Consider the following 17,941-nt stretch of genomic DNA (forward strand, 5'->3'; position numbering starts at 1 on the left):
GAATTCACTTATCCTTATCTTGGGAACTTCATATTTTCTCTTCCTTCCTCCTGGAAGGCCCTTCTTGCTGCTTCCTACCCTTCCTTCAGGCCTTAGCACAAATGCCATCCCTCCAGAGGCCCAAGAGAACCAAGAGGGGCCCAAGAGGCCTTCCACTCTGACGATGCTTCTCTCTCACTCAGCCTCTCCAGCAGACATGGGCATATTTTTTTTTCACAGCACTCACCACCCTTTTTGTTTCCTTGTTTGTTCTCTGTCTTCCCCCACTAGACTGTAAGCCCCCTGAGGCCCTTTTCTGTCCATTTTTGTATCCCCAAAAGTCAAACTGGTACCTGGCATATCAAAGACCCTCAAAAAATATTTGTTGGAAAAAAATTAACAAATTGCTCTCCAAGAGTGTTGCAGCAATTTGCGAATCAGCAGTAGGAATACTCAATTCATCTCTCATTGAGGCAGTTTTCTTAGAATACAACTCGAGATGGATCCTCACTGCTTGAGTCCTGGAGGAGAAGCAATGGCGCTGTTTTCTAACAGACAACGCTTCCCATCTGAACAGAGATCAAGCACACTCTATTATAGCCCGGTATGTTATAACAAGGCCCCAGTAGAATTTCACTTTCCCATTAGTTATTTTCTTTTAAAGACAGGGTCTTGCTATGTTGCCCAGGCTGGAGTGCAGTGGCAATTCACGGGCATGATCCCACTACTGACCAGCACAGAAGTTTTGACCCACTCTGTTTCCAACCTGGGCCAGTTCACCCCTCCTTAGGCAACCTGGTGGTCCCACGCTCCCAAGTGGCCACCATATTGATGCCAAACAGTATAGATACCCAATCAGTATAGCTCACTATAGTCCTGAATTCCTAGGCTTAAGCAGTCATCCCACCTCAGCCTCTTCAGTAGCCGGGACTACAGACATGTGACACCACACCTGGCCTCATCTAGTTTAAATATAGCCTGAGTGGGTTTTGTTGTTGTTGTTGTTGTTGTTGTTTGAGACAGGGTCTCACTCTGTTGCCTGGGGCAATCACAGTTCACCACAGCCTTAACCTCCTGAACTCAAGCGATCCTCCCACCTCAGCCTCCTGAGTAACTGGAACTACAGATGTGCACCAGCATGACCAGCTAATTTTAGTTTTTGTAGAGACAGGGTCTCACTATGTTGCCCAGGCTGGTCTCAAACTCCTGGGCTCGAGCAATTCTCCTGTCTCAGCCTCCCAAAGTGCTGGGATTATAGGCATGAGCCACCATACCCAGGCCTTATAGCCTGAGTCTTAATCCCCTTATGTAAGTAACAAAAAATATTCCTATTGCAACTGGGCTAAAGATAACTTTCTAAAAATGTTACATTGAATAACAATAATAATCACCTTAAGTATATGAGATGTGGATGGGCATAATTTCTGAGTTATCTAATTATGTTTGTAGTTTGATTTATAAAATCTTTCTAATCTGTTCACTGTTAATGCTAGAGTGTGTGTATTTTTGTATATTTTTTAAAGAACTTTACATTTTTTAAAAGTCTTGCAAAAAGAATTGATCTATGTAAAAAGTATTTAATATAAAGAACAGCAAAGCACATTTTTGTCAGAAAGAAATCCCTATGACATATCTCAGATTACACTAGTCAAATTTCCCTTTATCTGAATTTCTGTTTGGATACAAAATAATAAACTTAATATCCTCATCTGTTTCAGATAAATGTTCAGCATTACCCAATATGAGGATCATAATGAATTCAGAAAAAAAATTATTGCATTAAAAAAATAGCCAATTCAAAGTTTTTCTTAGTTTAAAAATAGCACCACTTGAGGAAGGGGATATATTTAAGTTCAAAGTCCCTAAGCAGGTGGTTTACTAAAGTTCAAGCAAACTAAAGGGTTATGGTTTGATTTTTATAATTTTCCTGTGATCTGGGATAGAAAACAGAAAGTAAAAAAAAAAAAAAAGCAAATAATTGAAAGACAACACACCACGAATACACACACACACACACACACACACCCCTGCCAAAGCATATCCTTGTTTTCTGCCAGTTGTGTCACCAGTCAGCGACCTCAACCACAAAAGGCGTTTTCACGTCTATCTTGCCACTATTGACAATCGAGCAGTTGGTGAGTGGACGGTCATGCCCATCAGTTGCTTGGAGTTCTATGGAGTGCACCACTGTCTGGTGAGAGAAGAGTAGACATGTGGTTTAATTCTGACCAGCAGTTATAGCAATCCAAAGGTTGAACCAAAGCCAACTCCAGAAGCCCAAGTGGGAAGGAAATAAGGTTGGTTGGTTTGTTTGTTTTTTTATGACTACTAAGACCATGCAAGCTAACTGTGGAAAACTTAGAATATTTAGAAAATATATACATCAAGTAATAAAATTCACCCATGACCTTCTTATTCAGAGACCACACTGGTATATTTCCTCACTTCTTTTTAAATAAGCATTTTATATTCTAAAAAAGTAGATATTTTTGTAAACACCCAACTCTAGTAAAAGGCATTTCCATTCACCTGGTATAAGCCAGCATTAACAGTTAACATGAAGTGTGAGTCATTTTCAGCTCCATCCTATAATAGGTCTTCACATGTATGGACCAGAAAGCAGATTCAGAAATGGACCTCGTTCTAGGTTTGTCCATTTTAAAGGTGACCCAAGCCATTAACCTATAAGTTGAGCCCAATACTAATGTAACCCCAGCCCCCCACAGTGCTGTGAAGGCACCTTTCTCTACCCTAGAAGGCTTCACAAGCCCAACAGTACGGTATTTCACACTGAAGGAGGTTAGGACTGGGCAAGGAACAAGAAAGTAAGTTTTTGGTGGGTTTCCCAGACAGCACTGAGGCTACTAGCTCAGTTCCCAAACTTGTGTTAGATAGAATCAGAAAAACAGGTAGTTGTGAAGGAACTGCAGCGAGCAAGATTGGTTTATTTACATTTGGATGAGGGAGGCAGAATAAGTCACATGGAAACAAAATGAAACATGGAAGAGGGCAAGGGAGACAAGGATAATCCAGGCCTGGGATGGGCAGACTTTACAGTAACCAGTTTAGGAGCTGAGAGAGCTAATTCAGGCGCCTGTAAGGCAGAAATATTGAGAAAGAAACGGAATGAGGATTTCAAGAAGTGTTCCTATGGGTTGTGAATTGGACTGCTTTGACATTCTTTGAGACCCAACAGTATAGATTCAAATTCTCTTCAATAATTTTTGGTTGCTTGTCTCTGTGAATGTGACCTAGGTGTCTGAGCTGAACCAGATGGGATTCTGGGGTGGTTTGTTTTGCTTTGTTTTTAACTATTTTATTTTTAATTCTGATAAGAAACACCTAACATAAAATGTGCCATCTTACTCATTTGTAAGTGCACAGTGCAGTGGTGTTGAGTATATTTACATTGTTGTGCAACCAATAGCCAGAATTTTTCATCTTGCAAAACTGAAACCCTATACCTATTAAATACAACATCCCATTTACCCCATCTCCAGCCCCTGGCAACTACCATTCTACTTTCTGTTTCTATCAATGTGACCGCTTTAGATATTTTATATAAATGAAGTCGTATAGTATTTGTCTTCCTATGACTGGTTTGTTTAACTTAGCATAATGTCCTCAGAATGTCTTTCCTTTTGGAGACTGAATAATATTCCATTGTGTGTATATATGGGGTCCTGGTATATATTGGTTCCATTTAAAAGGGCTTTACATTTATATCAAGTAGTAAAATAAATCAACTTAAGTCCTTAATTTCTCCTTGTAAGTCCCTAGCTGCTGCACCAATGACCCTAAGAATTAAAATGCCATACCATATATAATTTATTCACCTTTGAAGAGGCCAGTCAGCTACATAATGGATCTCTAACAAGCATATTTTAAGATTAAAATAAATCACTGAAAGTACTCTCAATAAAAATGTAAAGCTTTGAAAGGAAAAAAATGTATCAATTTACCATCCCATCAATGACTTTTCCAAATACCACATGTTTGCCGTCCAACCAGGTGGGCTTCGTCAAGGTAATAAAGAACTGAGAGCCATTGGTGTCAGGCCCAGCGTTGGCCATGCTGACCCACCCAATGCCATAGTGCTTCAGCCTGAAGTTCTCATCTGGAAATGTCTCACCATAGATGCTCACACCTGAGACAAAACAAGGAAGAGAGTCAACAGATGTCTTCCAAAAGTCAACTCTTCAAAGGGAAACATAAGGCCTTAGAGGAGTCAGTTACTAGAACCCTATAGGAGGTAGGGATGGGGAAGACATGTTCAAACATAAGGAGAAGTGAAGGAGGGAATAAAATTAACTCCTTAACCAAACAGGGCACTAGGGCCTAAAATGAACAAAGAAAGCCTTAAATATGGCGCAGGATAGTGGGATACTCTCTGGCCTCATACCAAGGGCCAAACCTTGATCAAGCAGGTCCATGATTTCGCTCTGAAGTGAGAAAGAACTGAAGGGCAGGAAAACATCCTAAAGCCAGATGAAAAGGTGTGTGAGACATCCTAGTGGCTGTGTACCTGTTTCCTGAGGCTCAAAGCTCAGGACAGTCCTGTGACTTATCCAGGATTGGGTGTTACTCAGCACCCAACCAGGATGCAGCAAGCATTCAATATACACCCACAGCGAATTATAACAACCCTGAAGAGTAGGTATTCTCTGTCCTATTTTACAATGGGAAACAGAGGTTACAAAACTTGAAAATAGCAGAGCAGAATTTGAACATCTGACTTTCTGATTCTAAAGCTGGTACTTTTTCTTGCCTCAGCACGAAGAACAATAGCAGCTGATCTGGAAGTTGTTGGTCACAGCAACTTCAGGACCCATCAGGACACAGAGGATGATGGCAATCGGGAGCACCCAGTGGTCAACCTTGAACAGGAGAACCAAAGCAAGGCAGGAGGTCTGGAGTTCTAGCAAAGCGGCAGGCAGAGTGGAAGACCTTTCTCCACAGACCATGAGAAGGATCTGACCATCCTCCAATACCTCAAGGGTCTGCCAGGCCCACCTCCCCTTCTGTAGGGCCCCTTATCTATCGTTGCCAACTTCAAAATTCTGATTCAGTTAGAAAACCCAGAAGTAGGCTGGGTGCAGTGGCTCACGCCTATAATCCCAGCACTTTGGGAGGCTGAGGCAGGCGGATCACAAGGTCAGGAGATTGAGACCATCCTGGCTAACACGGTGAAACCCCCTGTCTACTAAAAATACAATAAATCAGCCGGGCATGGTGGCGGGCGCCTTCAATCCCAGTTACTTGGGAGGCTGAGGCTGGAGAATAGCTTGAACCTGGGAGGCAGAGGTTGTAGTGAGCCAAGATCATGCCATTGCACTCCAGCCTGGGTGACAGAGTAAGACTGTGTCTCAAAAGAAAAAAAAAAGCCCAGAAGTGGATATCAAAGCCAAGCAATTTATAACTGGTTGGTCAGTGACACTTGAAGTGGCCTTGTAGGAGAGCGCTCCTACAGAAAGGTCTAGGCTATATTTAAATTGCCCAAAACATTGTCTATCCAAAGTCAAGTTTTCTTGAACATACACCGTATATGTAACTCCAAAGAATTTAAATTTACTTATGGAAAGACAAACACCAAAACAATCCTGCTTAAAATGAGGATGCCTCCCTCATACCTGTCGAGATGCTGCTAGATGAGTCCCCAAAACTCCATCCTTCTTAAAGAGGGAGAGTCGTCTTTACAACTGTGTTCCTTAGCTCTGGATTTCAACAGACTGGGTTCATATACTGGCTTAATCTTAGGTTTCGGTTTGGTAAATGGGAAAGGAAAAATGCAAAGACGTTACCCCCAGTGCCATCTCCAGCGGTGATGTCACCTCCTTGAATCATGAAATCCTTGATGACACGATGAAACCTGCTTCCTTTATATCCATATCCTTTCTAAAGAGATTATTTCAGTTGAATAACAAGTAACAGAGGCCATACTGAAAGATAAACTCAGTGTTGATCTAGAAAAGACAAACTGAGAAAACTAAACAAAATGCCTACAGAACTTGATTATATCCCAGCTATGGTTTACTGAGAGAAATTTATCATTAACTGACCAAAAAATAAATATGTTATGGAAGTAGAGTATTAATGTGAATAAGTTAAAAGAGAGCAAACCATATTTTCACTTGATGATGATTTTCTCCCGATTTCCAGAAGCCTAAGGGCAATGAGTGCCCAAATAGTACATATTTTATTGAAAAATAAAGTCAAGTTTGGTAAGGTTCATCTGACATACTAATTTGATACTTATTTTCTCAGATGACATCTTTATATTTGGCTTAAAGAAGACCCAGTTTAAAGGAAATAAAATTGAGACATACCTCTCCTGTTGCTAGAGCAACAAAATTTTCTACCGTCTTGGGCACAACTTTTCCAAAGAGGCCAATCACAATTCTGCCAACATCTTTGTCTCCAATCCTCACATCAAAGAAGACCTGCATGCAGTTGAAAGACAAAGTGGAAGGTTATAAGGTGGAAAAGCACGAATACAAGGTAAGTCAATTAAAATCTGAGAATTGTCCCACATACAAAAGCCCTGCCCATAAGTATTTTGTAAAGGAGCATGACATCAGTTAAAGGTACTTTAAAAGTATTGCGTGGGTGCATTTCACTCACAAATATTCTTTCAAGAAACATTTATTAAGCACCACCTATGGGCCAGGCACTGTACCAGGTACCAGGTATTCAGTTTAAAGGCTGACTCAACTCTGTCAGCGTTGGCCAATGAAGTCTTCAATAATTCTTCTCTTCCCATACACCAGACAAATGCTGCTGCTACTTCCCATTTCCTGGCTTTATGGATGAAGAGTAGAATGGAAAATGTTGCTCTCTTAGAAAGTAATGCTCTCTAATCTTGGCAGGACAAAAAAAAATGATGTGAGGGAACAGGCTAACCATCAAAATTTATTTTTTTGTAATTTCAAACAGTCCTAAATTTGCAATGAGTTCTCAATAGATGTCTGCCATCCAGGAGATGGCAAAAATGATGAAACACAGCAGTCCTTCAAAAGGCCTGCCACTCATGTCCAAGCACAGTAAAGCACCAGGTCCCCAGCTTTCCAAAGGACAGCAAACATTAAGCGTGGGTCATCACGCTGACAAAGCCATCACCCTGTAAACTCAGACACTGAATTCAGTCCTCTTGTTCCCAAGTTACCCAAGTAGAATTTGCTTTTCCTAACCCAACATTTTACAACAGAAAAAAGAAGACACATAGCCAGGAGTGAGTGTGAGTCCCCTTTTTGCCGGTAAAACTATAAAAGTTCTCTTGGACTTGTTTTTAACTGTCTCATCTGAAACAAAATTATATGCATTTTGCTTCACAAATCACTGTGTTAAGATGATTCTGAGGCCGGGCGCGGTGGCTCACGCTTGTAATCCCAGCACTTTGGGAGGCTGAGGCGGGCTGATCACGAGGTCAGGAGATTGAGACCACGGTGAAACCCTGTCTCTACTAAAAATACAAAAAAATTAGCCGGGCGTGGTGGCGGGTGCCTGTAGTCCCAGCTACTCGGAGAGGCTGAGGCAGGAGAATGGGGTGAACCCGGGAGGCGGAGCTTGCAGTGAGCCGAGATTGCGCCACTGCACTCCGGCCTGGGCGACAGAGCGAGACTCCGCCTCAAAAAAAAAAAACAAAAAAACAAAAAAAAAGACGATTCTGAAATAGAACGCTTGAAAAGCCACAGAGTCAAAGGGCATTCTATTAGCACGTTTAGATTATATGAACCAATTTACCGTTTGAATGGGTAAAAACGACATGCAAGAGATGGCTTTAAAAAATATAAGAAGGGTTGTCAAAGAAAGGAGATGTCTTACAGTTTAGAAAAATCACTAAGTAAAGACTGTCAAGCTTCAGTTCAAGACAAGAGCTTCTGCCAATACATCAGTACGCCTGTCACAGGGTGATGTGGTATTTAGTGTTCCATGTGGCATTTTACAATTTTTACATGGCCAAAGCAGCAAAACTTTTATTATTATTTATATAGAAGAGCTTTATAGAATGCATGAAAGGCCCTGCCCTTGAGATGGGGCAGTGTATTAAAGGAGTGCAATGCAGCATGGCTTGGGACAGGAAGGTGCTTCCACACACCCATGGGCCTGGTCAGTGCAGAGCCGGCTTACTAGAGAAGCAGTTTCTCCAAAGGGATTTGCAAGCCGAGGTGTAAATTCAATAACCAGCAATAATGAAGCAGCACCAGGAAGCCAGAGATGAAACCTTAAAGAAACATCATATAAGACACTAGAAGAGCCTTCCAGACTTTTAAAATAAAGAAGAGAAAACAAAGCCTGTGAATGTTTGAGAAGGGAGTAAGATCTGGGAGAGCAGCATGAGCAGATGAAGAAAAAGTACCTGTCATCCAACATAACTCTTCAGCAAAAATCACGTATTTTTACACACAGCCTGGCACACATATTATTATAATTTTTTTCCCCAAATTGAAATATCCTTCAGCTTCATGAGTGAGCATAAGAACACATAGCAGGTTTTGCCAACTCTAATGGAAAGGATGAAATCAAATCTTATTTTGTCAACAAGTATTTATGCAAGGTTATGTAAAAGGCAATGTGAGGGCACAAACTGTGTAAGAGAATCCGTGTCCTAAGGCAGTTTAAAATAAAGAGATAGGATAGGCAAACCCATAACCACAGTACAGGGCAGTGTGTGACAAATGCCCCCCAAACACTGTATGCCTAGGCCTGCAGGAACGGTGAGGCTAAGGAGGAAGGCTTGAAGGGAGGCAGGCCTGGGAGGAGGGAAGCCATCTCCCCAGACAAGGATGGGGGTGAGCCTTGCCTGGCAGACTTGTTTCTGGAACCAATGCACCTAGGCAGGAAATGTGACCTGTGTGCAGAGAAGCAAAGCTGCCCTTCTGGCCACAACTAGGGGTTAGAGTGGGTGGGGTGCCAGGAAAGAAGCTGCCCACCAGTTCCAGAAGGCAGAGGAGAGATGCTGGCCTAAGCATGGGTTTCGTTAGGCAACAGAGAGAAGAGAAAGAATAGGGTCAAGCGAGGCTCTGGGAATGTTACTCAAACGGAGAGAAAGAGAATCTGGAGGCTCTTACACCAGTTCAAGAATAAGGTCATAATGGCCTGCACTGGGGTGGTGGCAGAAGGAATGTACGAGGGAGATGGAAAAGGCATTTATTTATTTACTGAGACAGAATCTCATTCTGTCGTCCAGGCTGGAGTGCAGTGGCACAATCTCGGCTCACTGCAACCCCTGCCTCCCAGGTTCAAGTGACTCTTGTGCCTCAGCCTCCCAAGTAGCAGGGATTACAGGTGTGTACCACCACACCTGGCTAATTTTTGTATTTTTAGTAGAGACGGGGTTTCGCCATATTGGCCAGGCTGGTCTCCAACTCCTGACCTTAAGTGATCCTCCCATCTTGGCCTCCCAAAGTGCTGGGATTACAGGCATGAGCCACAGCGCCCAGCCAGGAGAGGTGTTTAAACAAAGGGGCAGACACTGGAGGAGGAGCAGGAAGAAAGATGGAAGGAAACAAACATGACTTAGTGGTGGTCTCAGTGTGGGTAACCCATATCATCTTACATAATTCATCCTCACCACACCAGGAAAGGTGGGACAGGAACTATCGCTAATTTACAAATTATCACTAATTACAAATGAGAAAAGTGGGAATGAGGGAGGTTAAGTGATTTACCAAGGTTTCCCTACTATGAGTGTGAGAGCCAGAATTTCAAGCCTGCCTCTAGCTAAACTGGTTTATCATTAATAGGGCTCTCCCGGTCTAACCAGGGAAACCCTAAGGAGTAGAAACAGTGTTTTTAGTTCCCCAGTGGCCAGCTAAAGGTCAGCAGGAGGAGGCAGTCAAGAAATGTTAAATGGTTCAATGTCAAATGATACTCAGGGAGGACCTGGGCACACACATTCCTAGACAGGAGGTGAGACAGCTGCCAGCAAACGCTCTCACTCTAAACCCTCTCACCACTGGATTCATCTCTGATGTTGCTGAGTGCCTCTGGGAACAAAACCCAGTGCTGGACCAGAGGTGGGGTGGGGCTACAAAGCTCCTACCCTCAAGGAACTTCAGTCCAACAGAAAGCACATATATGAATGCTATAATATAATGAGAAGTCAGATTTTATAAGACAAGTACGGATAAGGTGTCATGGTAAGGGGTGGTGATTATCTGTGGAGATCAGTGTGGGCTTCCTGGGAAAGGTGATATTGGATTCCATGCTAGACTTTGGGGGTGAGCACCTCAGTCACTTGTTTTTTCCCTCAAGGCTGCCCATGAAAGTCATTTGAAAATTACTCGGCATTGGAGATGGGAGGAGGTAGAGGAAGAGGGAGGAGGCACTTACACAGCCTGACCCAAATCCCTGTGGAATTAATCCTGATTCCATTTCCAAAGTAACTAGGGAACACACCCAGTACATGAGCTGCGATGTGGAAGAAACTGTTCTCAAATGCAGCTCCACCACTCAATGGCCATGGAATCTTCAGCACATTAATTAAACTCTGAACTCCCTTTCTTCTTCTGTAAAATAAATGATGATTCCTTTCAGGTCTGCTCTGTCACAGTAGGATTAAGAAGATAAACACAAATAACACAAATGATTTCTGAAGTCAGGGACTATGGACTATGTGCTTTACCTGCTGCTATGGTTTGGATATTTGATCCCAATGTTGGAGGTGGGGCCTTATGTGAGGTGTTTGAGTCATGGGTGTAGATCCCTCATGAATGGCTTGGTGCCATCTCAGAAGTGAGTGGATTCTCACTTTGTTAGTTCCCATGAGAACTGGTTTTAAAAGGAAACTGGCACCACCCCCTTCAGCTTCCTCTCTCTCTCCACGTGATCTGCACATGCCTGCTCCCTATCACCTTCCGCCGTGAGTGGAAGCAGCCTGAGGCTGTCACCAGATGCCCAGTCTTGAATCTTACAGCTCACAGCAGAACCGTGAGCTAAATAAACCTTTTTTCTTCATAAATTGCCCAGCCTCAAGTATTCTTTTATAGCAACATAAATGGACTAAGACATCTGCTTTACCACATCTAATGTGCAAAGCCCTCCCAGGTAGGAATGATTTCTATCTCCATTTGACAGAGGAGGAAACTGAGCTGTGGACATTAGATAACTTGTCCAAGGCCATCTAGCCACAGCCTCCTGGCCACTACATGCTAATATGCTTGCAAGCTGTAATATGTGTGCAGCTGGCAGGATGGTGGCATTATTTCATACACTCCCGATGCCGGATCCTGCACAGGTCCCATGGCATTGGTTCAAAAATATAGGTCAGCAAATATAATTCTGTGGATTTGGAGCCCAATGAGCCAGAGCCCCCACCTGAGCTTCTATGGCTGGGGCAGGAAGCTGCCAGGCTGGCCCAGCAGCAGGATCTGTGGACGAAGTTAGCGCCACTAATGGGCCATGTGGGCAGAATAGCACCTCACACCTCTCTTATTTACAGATTCCTATTTTTAAATGAAATCAGAGGTAAACAAAAACACTGCTGGGGAAAACAATACGCTAGAACAATGGTCAATTAATGTACTTGTCTGCACTCAGAGAAATTATTTTTAACGTCATTTTCCAATAGATTTAGTTGTCTTTAGAAGTTCATGAAAAAGTAATTTAACAGAGCAGAATCTGTTTAAGATGCACCTACACAATTAGCTTTTAGAAAAACTTAATGACAAATTTGGTAGGGGGAAGAAAAGACATGTTAAGTAACAATTCTGAGAGTAGGGTACATGCAAACTCTCCCTCAGTGACAGTGTCACAGACAAGGGTTTAGGATGCTCAAACCCTCCCGCTTCTGCAGCCACCAGCTTCCTCCTCTCTTGGCTCCATCTTCCAGTGGTTCCCAGCCCACACTGCCTGCACATCAGAATCACCGAAAGCTTCTAAAAGATAGGATGCTGAGCCCCACCCATATAGATTGTGATTAACTTGCTCTGGTGTGGGTTGCTGCATCAGTAGGTTTAAGAAGTTTCCCAGGTGAAACTTGTTCCCAAATATTGCAGGGGACGTACTTACACTAAAAACATTTATTCATTGTTAATCTGAAATTCACATCTAACTGGGCATCCTGTATTTTATTTGGCAATCCTATTCCCTCTCCCTCACCCCCTTTCTAAACCGTCAGCAACTCCTGTTAGTTATGTCTCCAAAATCTATTTCAAGTCCTTCCCTTGCTCCCCATTTCAATGATTACCACCCTAATCCAAGCCACCATCTGGACTCTGGCATGGTGCCCTGAATGACCTCCCATTTCACTCTCCACTGAGTGACCACATAAATTTCTCAAGAGTATATATTGAGATCATGCCATTCTTATGCTTAAAACCCTTCAGTGGCTCTGACTGCAGAATAACACTTCAAATTTTAAGAATTGCCTCAATACCCGCATGCCTACCTGCAGCCTCTAAGGCCCTGTGTGATCCCGCTGCTGCTCACCCCTCCAACCTCATCTCCAGTCACCTCTCATTCTGTGCTGAAGCCACACCATCCTCTCCGTATCCTCTGAATGCAGGGAGGGCTTTCCTGTTTGAGGACCTATGCACATGCAGTTCCCTTTGCCTCCTCGGTCTTCCCTGCGCTGGTTTTTCTCATTTTTCAGGTATTTTAAAATGGCACCCAAAGTATATTAAAGTTTATTTCCTCCAACATTTCATAATTGTGCGAATTTTATGTTTATGGCTTTATCCCAAGAGACCCCGTTCAGCTCTGTGGCCTTGCACAAACCATATCCCAAAGTTAGACATGCCTACAAGATCAAGAGGCGGGGAGTAAGATCAGAGCTTCTCAAAACCATCAGGCTGTTTATCAACCCCTCCCATAGCGTGGCACGGCCTTTCTGCGACATCAGATGCTGAGCTGGACCTCCTCCTCCCCACCCCTAGTCCTCGCCGTCCTCAGGTGGCGTCTGCGGTAGAGGATGTAAGCATTCTACTCGTTGATTAGTATCATTTCCACTGACAAACCCCAGACTGATGAAGACCACTTTCAGCTGCAGCCCGCCCCCTCCAGCTTCAGTTTCCAAGACACTATTGCCAGTGGGTTTTCTAGAAGTGGTGATCATGGGCACCAAATTATCCCCTCCCTCTCCCTGCATTCTCCCATTATCGTCTACCGTTGGTTAAATATGCTGAAAAAAGAACTGAAGCTGAGTTAAGTACGAGGAAGCCTTAAAGACGCACTTTCTGGCAGCCCCCCGCCCCCGTCCCCCGCAGTGGAGGCTGCCCCAGGTCTGCAGGTGCCGCCTTCGCCTGGCCTCGCGTAGCCCACAGCAGGGGCCGCCCGCCCGCCGAAGTTGAATGCGCATTCTCCCCTTCTCAGGAGAGGACGACGGTTCCCCAAAAGAGGCAGAGGGTAGTCTCTCACCTGAACGAGGCGCTTTAACGCCTGCCCGAAGCCACTGCGGCCAGCGTGGAGACCACGCGGAGGGCGGGCGGCTGCAAGCCCTGAGCTCCGAGCGCCTCTCCTGTGCGCGTCCCGCCCCCCTCCCTGCAGTCCTCTAGTTCTGCTCCCGAGCCCAGGCCACGCTGAAGGAAGTACTTGGGCAGTCTCTTTCCTTGAGAACGGGCCCGCCGGTTCCGGAAGCCTCTCCTACCCCCAGGCTGGTCACCTCGGACTACTGACCCGGGACAAGAAATCCAAGCAGCCTGCGGCGGGGACAGGCTGGCCTCAGCCCAGCTCCCCTAGGGTCTCCCCCGGAACGCCGGCCTCCCAGCACGCGAGCAGCCCCCTCCCACCCAGTCCCGCGGCCGCTTCCAGTCCCCCTGCGCCCGGGAAGCCTACCCCTCGCCAGCCCTGACACCGAGGTCCCAGTATCCAAAGCGCCCCCAGGGCCCCGCCCGCAACAGGGGAAGTTGCTGCCCGCCGCTCTCGGTCACCTTGGCCGTCACCGAGGGGCCTCGCTTGCGGAAGCCCTCGGCCCCCGAAGAAGACACAAGCGCGCCGAGCCCGACGCAAAGCACGAGAGGTAGCAGCAGCCGAGGACCCGAGCCCATGGTGAGGGGTGGCAGCGGCGCTACCGGCACGGGCGCGACACAGGCTCCGGGACCGCTGACGGGACTCCCGGCAGGCTGCGCCTGCGCGCTCGCGGTTGCGGGGGATGGGGATCGGGCAGTCCGGGAAGGGCGGGGACCCGGGGCGCGTTCCTCCCAAGTTTAGACTCGCGACCCGAACTTGGGATTCGGAGGAGCGCGCCCAGAGGGCGCAGCCAGGGCCCGGTCGCCGCGCCTAAGGCGGGTGCGGAGGGCGCCAGGGACGGGAGGGAGCACGGGTTGCCCAGGCGCGGAGCCGGGCGCAGCGGGCTAGGCTGGGAGCACCTCCTGGAATTTACTGCGTAGGCGCAGATTAAACCTGGACGGGAAGACCAGGACTCTCGGGCTTCCGCGTCCGCCGGGCAGCTAGCGCTCCGCGGGACTGAGAACTCTGCGGCCGGTCCCGGTTTGATTGCTGCCGCCTTGGGAGCAGCCTCCGCCGCGGCCGCCGAGTTCCAATGGCCCATCGGAACCTCTTGCTAGGTTTTGGACGCTTAGCAGAACTTTGACACCGGTGGACGCGTGTAGCCCTGTTGCACTCGAATAATGGCCTCTCATTGAGATGATTCACGTCTAGGGAACATTGGAAAATGCTGGATTCACAGTGCCCCTTTGCCTTTGAAAAACTTTTACATTGGCTTTAAGTACTTTATTTGGAGGATGATTCTGTGATCTTATCTACACTGTTCACAAGGCAGCACTTACACGGGCCCAGAACCATGGTCATGTAGGATTCTTTCCTGGGGAAACAAAGTAAATAAACTGACTTTTAGGTGTATCTGTAGGCTGGAATTTTTACAAACTTAAGAATTATGTTTAGGAAGATTAATGACTGGGGAAATAAGTTCTTATTATATTTTTTAAATGGAAAATTCGGGTTGCAAAACCACATAGAAATTCTGATCTCCACCGTGAAAATAAGTATATCAAGGCATTTAAATATTGAAGGAGATGTACCACAACGTTTACAGTAGCTATAGATAGAATTGATAGCTATTGATAGAATTATGGATTTTTGAGGGTTTAAAAAAAAATTTTTTTTTACAGTTTTCTGATTTCCCAGATGTTCTACAATGAGCATATAAGTATTTTATAACATGGAAAGGGTTATTTTAAAACTCATTGCTTTTTGAATTAGAATTTCAAAAGAACTTTTTTATTTTAGAGTAACAGCCCTAAAATTAACTAAAAATTAGTGGTATTCGCACATAGGTGCTATTTTAAGGGGCTGGTGCCATTACTTTCAAGCCAAGATTTTCCTCGGATTAACAGATGGAATTTCTAAATGTCAGATGGGATTCCTAGGTGTACCTAAGTGTAGATCTAAAATGACATTAGAACCGTTAGAGATAAAAGGAGTAACCACTACTTTTTTGGGGTGAGGAAAAGGAGAAATGCAATTCTGAACTATTTTTATGATTCAGTTCAGTGAAAGACCTAATGGCTTTCCTCTTCATCCCCGCCCCCAATAAGGAAAGTGTCCCCCTTGTGTAGCAAGACAAGGGTATCTCTCAGAGCACTTACCCTACAAGGTGACTGTGAGGTGATTGTATATATTTATCTGTGTTCATTAATTGTTTTTGTCTGTCTGCTATCAGAGGTAAGCACGGCCAGGGCAGGGATCAGGCCTATATTTATTCCCCTTTGATGACTCAGATCTAGTGCAATGCCTGATATATAGTGATTTCTCAATAACTATTTGTTGAATGAATGAATGTGTCCAACTACTTTTTATGCTACCACCATCTCACCCTCTAGGCAAAGAAATGAAATCTTTCCCAGCTCCCTAGAAACTCCTCTTATACCCTCTGCCAGTTACGAACACTTTTTTCTGCCCAAATTAACTGCAATCCTGACTTTTCTTGTACTATAGTTTAATTTTGTTTTAATTTTATTTGCATAGGGTATTACCGTATGTATTTCTTTTTGCTTAAATTTTTGTGAAATTCATCTACATTTTTGCATATAACTATTTTGGTGGCTAATACAAAGTAGGAAGCAAATTCATTTTTTTATAAGAATATTCATTTATTTCAGTACAGTTTATTGAAAATTCTCCCCTTTAACTCACCGCTCCATAGTGTTCTTCTGTCATAGAGCAAGTGCCCATGTATGCATAGGTGTGTTTGTGGGCACCCTATCTGTCCCATTGGCCTATTTGTCTGTCTTTGTGCCAATACTACATTGTCTTCATTAAAATAGCTTTATAATAACTCATCATATTCAGTAATACATACCATCTTAGCTTTGTTCAACAAATTCTTGGCTGTTCTTGAGCTTTTCCATATCCATATAACTTGAGAATCAGCCTGTCAGTTTCCACACACTGAGATTTTGATGGGGATTGTACTGCATCTGTAGACCATTGAAGACTTGGCAAATTTACAATATGGAGTCTTCTAATTCATGAACATAGCATATTTAAGTCTTCTTTGGTTTCTCTCAATAAGATTTTATAGCTTTCAGCCCAGAGGTCTTACACGTATTTTATTAGTTTGATTTCTAAGTGTTTTTTAATGCTATTGTCATGTATTGTAGTAAAATTAATTTTATATATTAACTTTGTATATACCAACCTTGTTAAACATATTCTAATAATTTATCTGAATTGTTTAGGATTTTCTCCATAGACAATTATGTCATTCATGAATAATGACAGTTTTATTTCTTCTTTTCTAATCTTTACATTTTGTATTTCTTTTTTGGCCTTTTTACACTGGCTGGGCTCTGCAGTACAAAAGGAAGTGGCAACAGTGGGGGTCCTTGTATTGTAGACTGAATTATCCTCCAAAAAGATATATTGAAGTCCTAAACCCTGGTATCTGTGAATGTGACCTTATTTGGACTGCCTTTGCAGACGTAATCAAGTTAAGATGAAATCATACTGGAGTAGGGTTTGCCCTGCTCTAATATGACCTGTGTCCTCATAAAAAGAGAACAGACAGAGACACACGCACAGACAACACCATATGAGGATGGAGGCAGAGATTCGAGTGCTGTATCTATAAGACAAGGGATGCCAAAGATTGCTGGCAACCCCCAGAAGCTAGGAGGAGGCAAGGAACGATTAGCCCCTAGAGCCTTCAAAGACAGCATGGCCTTGCCAACACCTTGATCTTAGCTGGTAGTTTCCAGAACTGTGAGACAATACATTTCTCTTGTTTGAAGTCACCCAGTTAGTGGTACTTTGTTACAGCAGCCCTAGGGGGCTCATACACCTTGTCTTGGTCCCAGTGTCAGAGGGAAAGCTTCAATGTTTCACCATTAAGCATGATATTTGCTGAAGGTCCTTTTGGGGGATATCTTTTTTCAGATTCAGAAAATTCCTTTCTAGTCCTAGTTTGCTAAGAGTTTTTAGCATATATTTGATTTAAATTTTATTAACATCATCTACTGAAATCAATTGAAATAATTATGTGATTCTCTTACTCTGTTAATGTGATGAATTGCATTGATTTTCAAATCTTAACCCAAGCTTACATTCTGGAATGTGTCCAACATGGATTATCCTTTTTATATATTACTAGATGTGGTTTGGTAATATCAGTTTATTAACGAAGTTACCAAAAACTGAATATAGACTATCTTCTGAAGTTCAGGAAAAAAAAAAGTGGGTAAAATGTGGCTCTGGCTGTCCAGCTGAGACAGTTGGTCACCCACATGTCATTTCAGTGTTAGTGGGTAAATCTGCTAATCTTATTTTCAGGATATTTGCATCTAAATTCTTGAATGAGACTAGCCTGAAATTTTCGTTTATTGGAGTTTCCTCTCAGTTTTTATATTAGAGTTGTTGTGGCCTCTTAATATGAGTTGGCAAATGGTAGCTGTTTTTCCCCTACTCTTAAAGGGTTTGTGTAAGATTACCATTTCTTCCTTGAATGTTTCTTAGAAGCCATCTGAGCCTGGAGTTTTCTTTATTGTAACATTCTAAATTATATATT

General features: G+C 43.8%; 2 protein-coding genes across 3 annotated transcripts in view; one reads left to right on the forward strand and one right to left on the reverse strand.

Annotated features, from left to right (window-relative positions):
* Window positions 1-6,320, forward strand: part of SNX24 (sorting nexin 24) — a 193,258-nt gene extending 186,938 nt beyond the window's left edge. Inside the window, exons 7-8 of the mRNA XM_055298967.2 lie at window positions 4,753-4,887; window positions 6,244-6,320. Coding sequence (XP_055154942.1) covers window positions 4,753-4,887; window positions 6,244-6,320 — 212 coding nt within the window. The remainder of the gene's footprint in view (window positions 1-4,752; window positions 4,888-6,243) is intronic.
* On the reverse strand, window positions 1,537-14,064 carry PPIC (peptidylprolyl isomerase C). Of its 2 annotated transcripts, none has more exons than XM_055298973.2 (5): window positions 13,848-14,064; window positions 6,306-6,419; window positions 5,781-5,874; window positions 3,942-4,126; window positions 1,537-2,170 (listed from the first exon to the last, which is right to left on the reverse strand). In XM_055298973.2, exons 1-5 carry the CDS (start codon window positions 13,962-13,964, stop codon window positions 2,042-2,044), a joined length of 639 nt encoding a protein of 212 aa, XP_055154948.1. In that variant the 5' UTR covers window positions 13,965-14,064; the 3' UTR covers window positions 1,537-2,041. The 2 variants fall into 2 exon arrangements, with proteins under 2 accessions (XP_055154948.1, XP_055154949.1); XM_055298974.2 differs by lacking the exon at window positions 1,537-2,170 and adding an exon at window positions 2,893-3,073 and having other exon boundaries at window positions 13,848-14,049.
* Window positions 14,065-17,941: the final 3,877 nt, after the last annotated feature.

This window comes from Symphalangus syndactylus, chromosome 11, assembly GCF_028878055.3.
Source record: "Symphalangus syndactylus isolate Jambi chromosome 11, NHGRI_mSymSyn1-v2.1_pri, whole genome shotgun sequence".
NCBI lineage: Eukaryota > Metazoa > Chordata > Mammalia > Primates > Hylobatidae > Symphalangus > Symphalangus syndactylus.

Bases quoted from the DNA above. Each gene is read 5' to 3' on its own strand.
- PPIC (XM_055298973.2), bottom strand. From the start codon at position 13,964: ATGGGCTCGGGTCCTCGGCTGCTGCTACCTCTCGTGCTTTGCGTCGGG. The intron at 5,875-6,305 runs GTATGTCTCAAT...TAATCTCTTTAG, and splicing joins TTGCTCTAGCAACAGGAGAG to AAAGGATATGGATATAAAGG. The intron at 4,127-5,780 runs GTAACGTCTTTG...GTTTTGTCTCAG, and splicing joins CGCTGGAGATGGCACTGGGG to GTGTGAGCATCTATGGTGAG.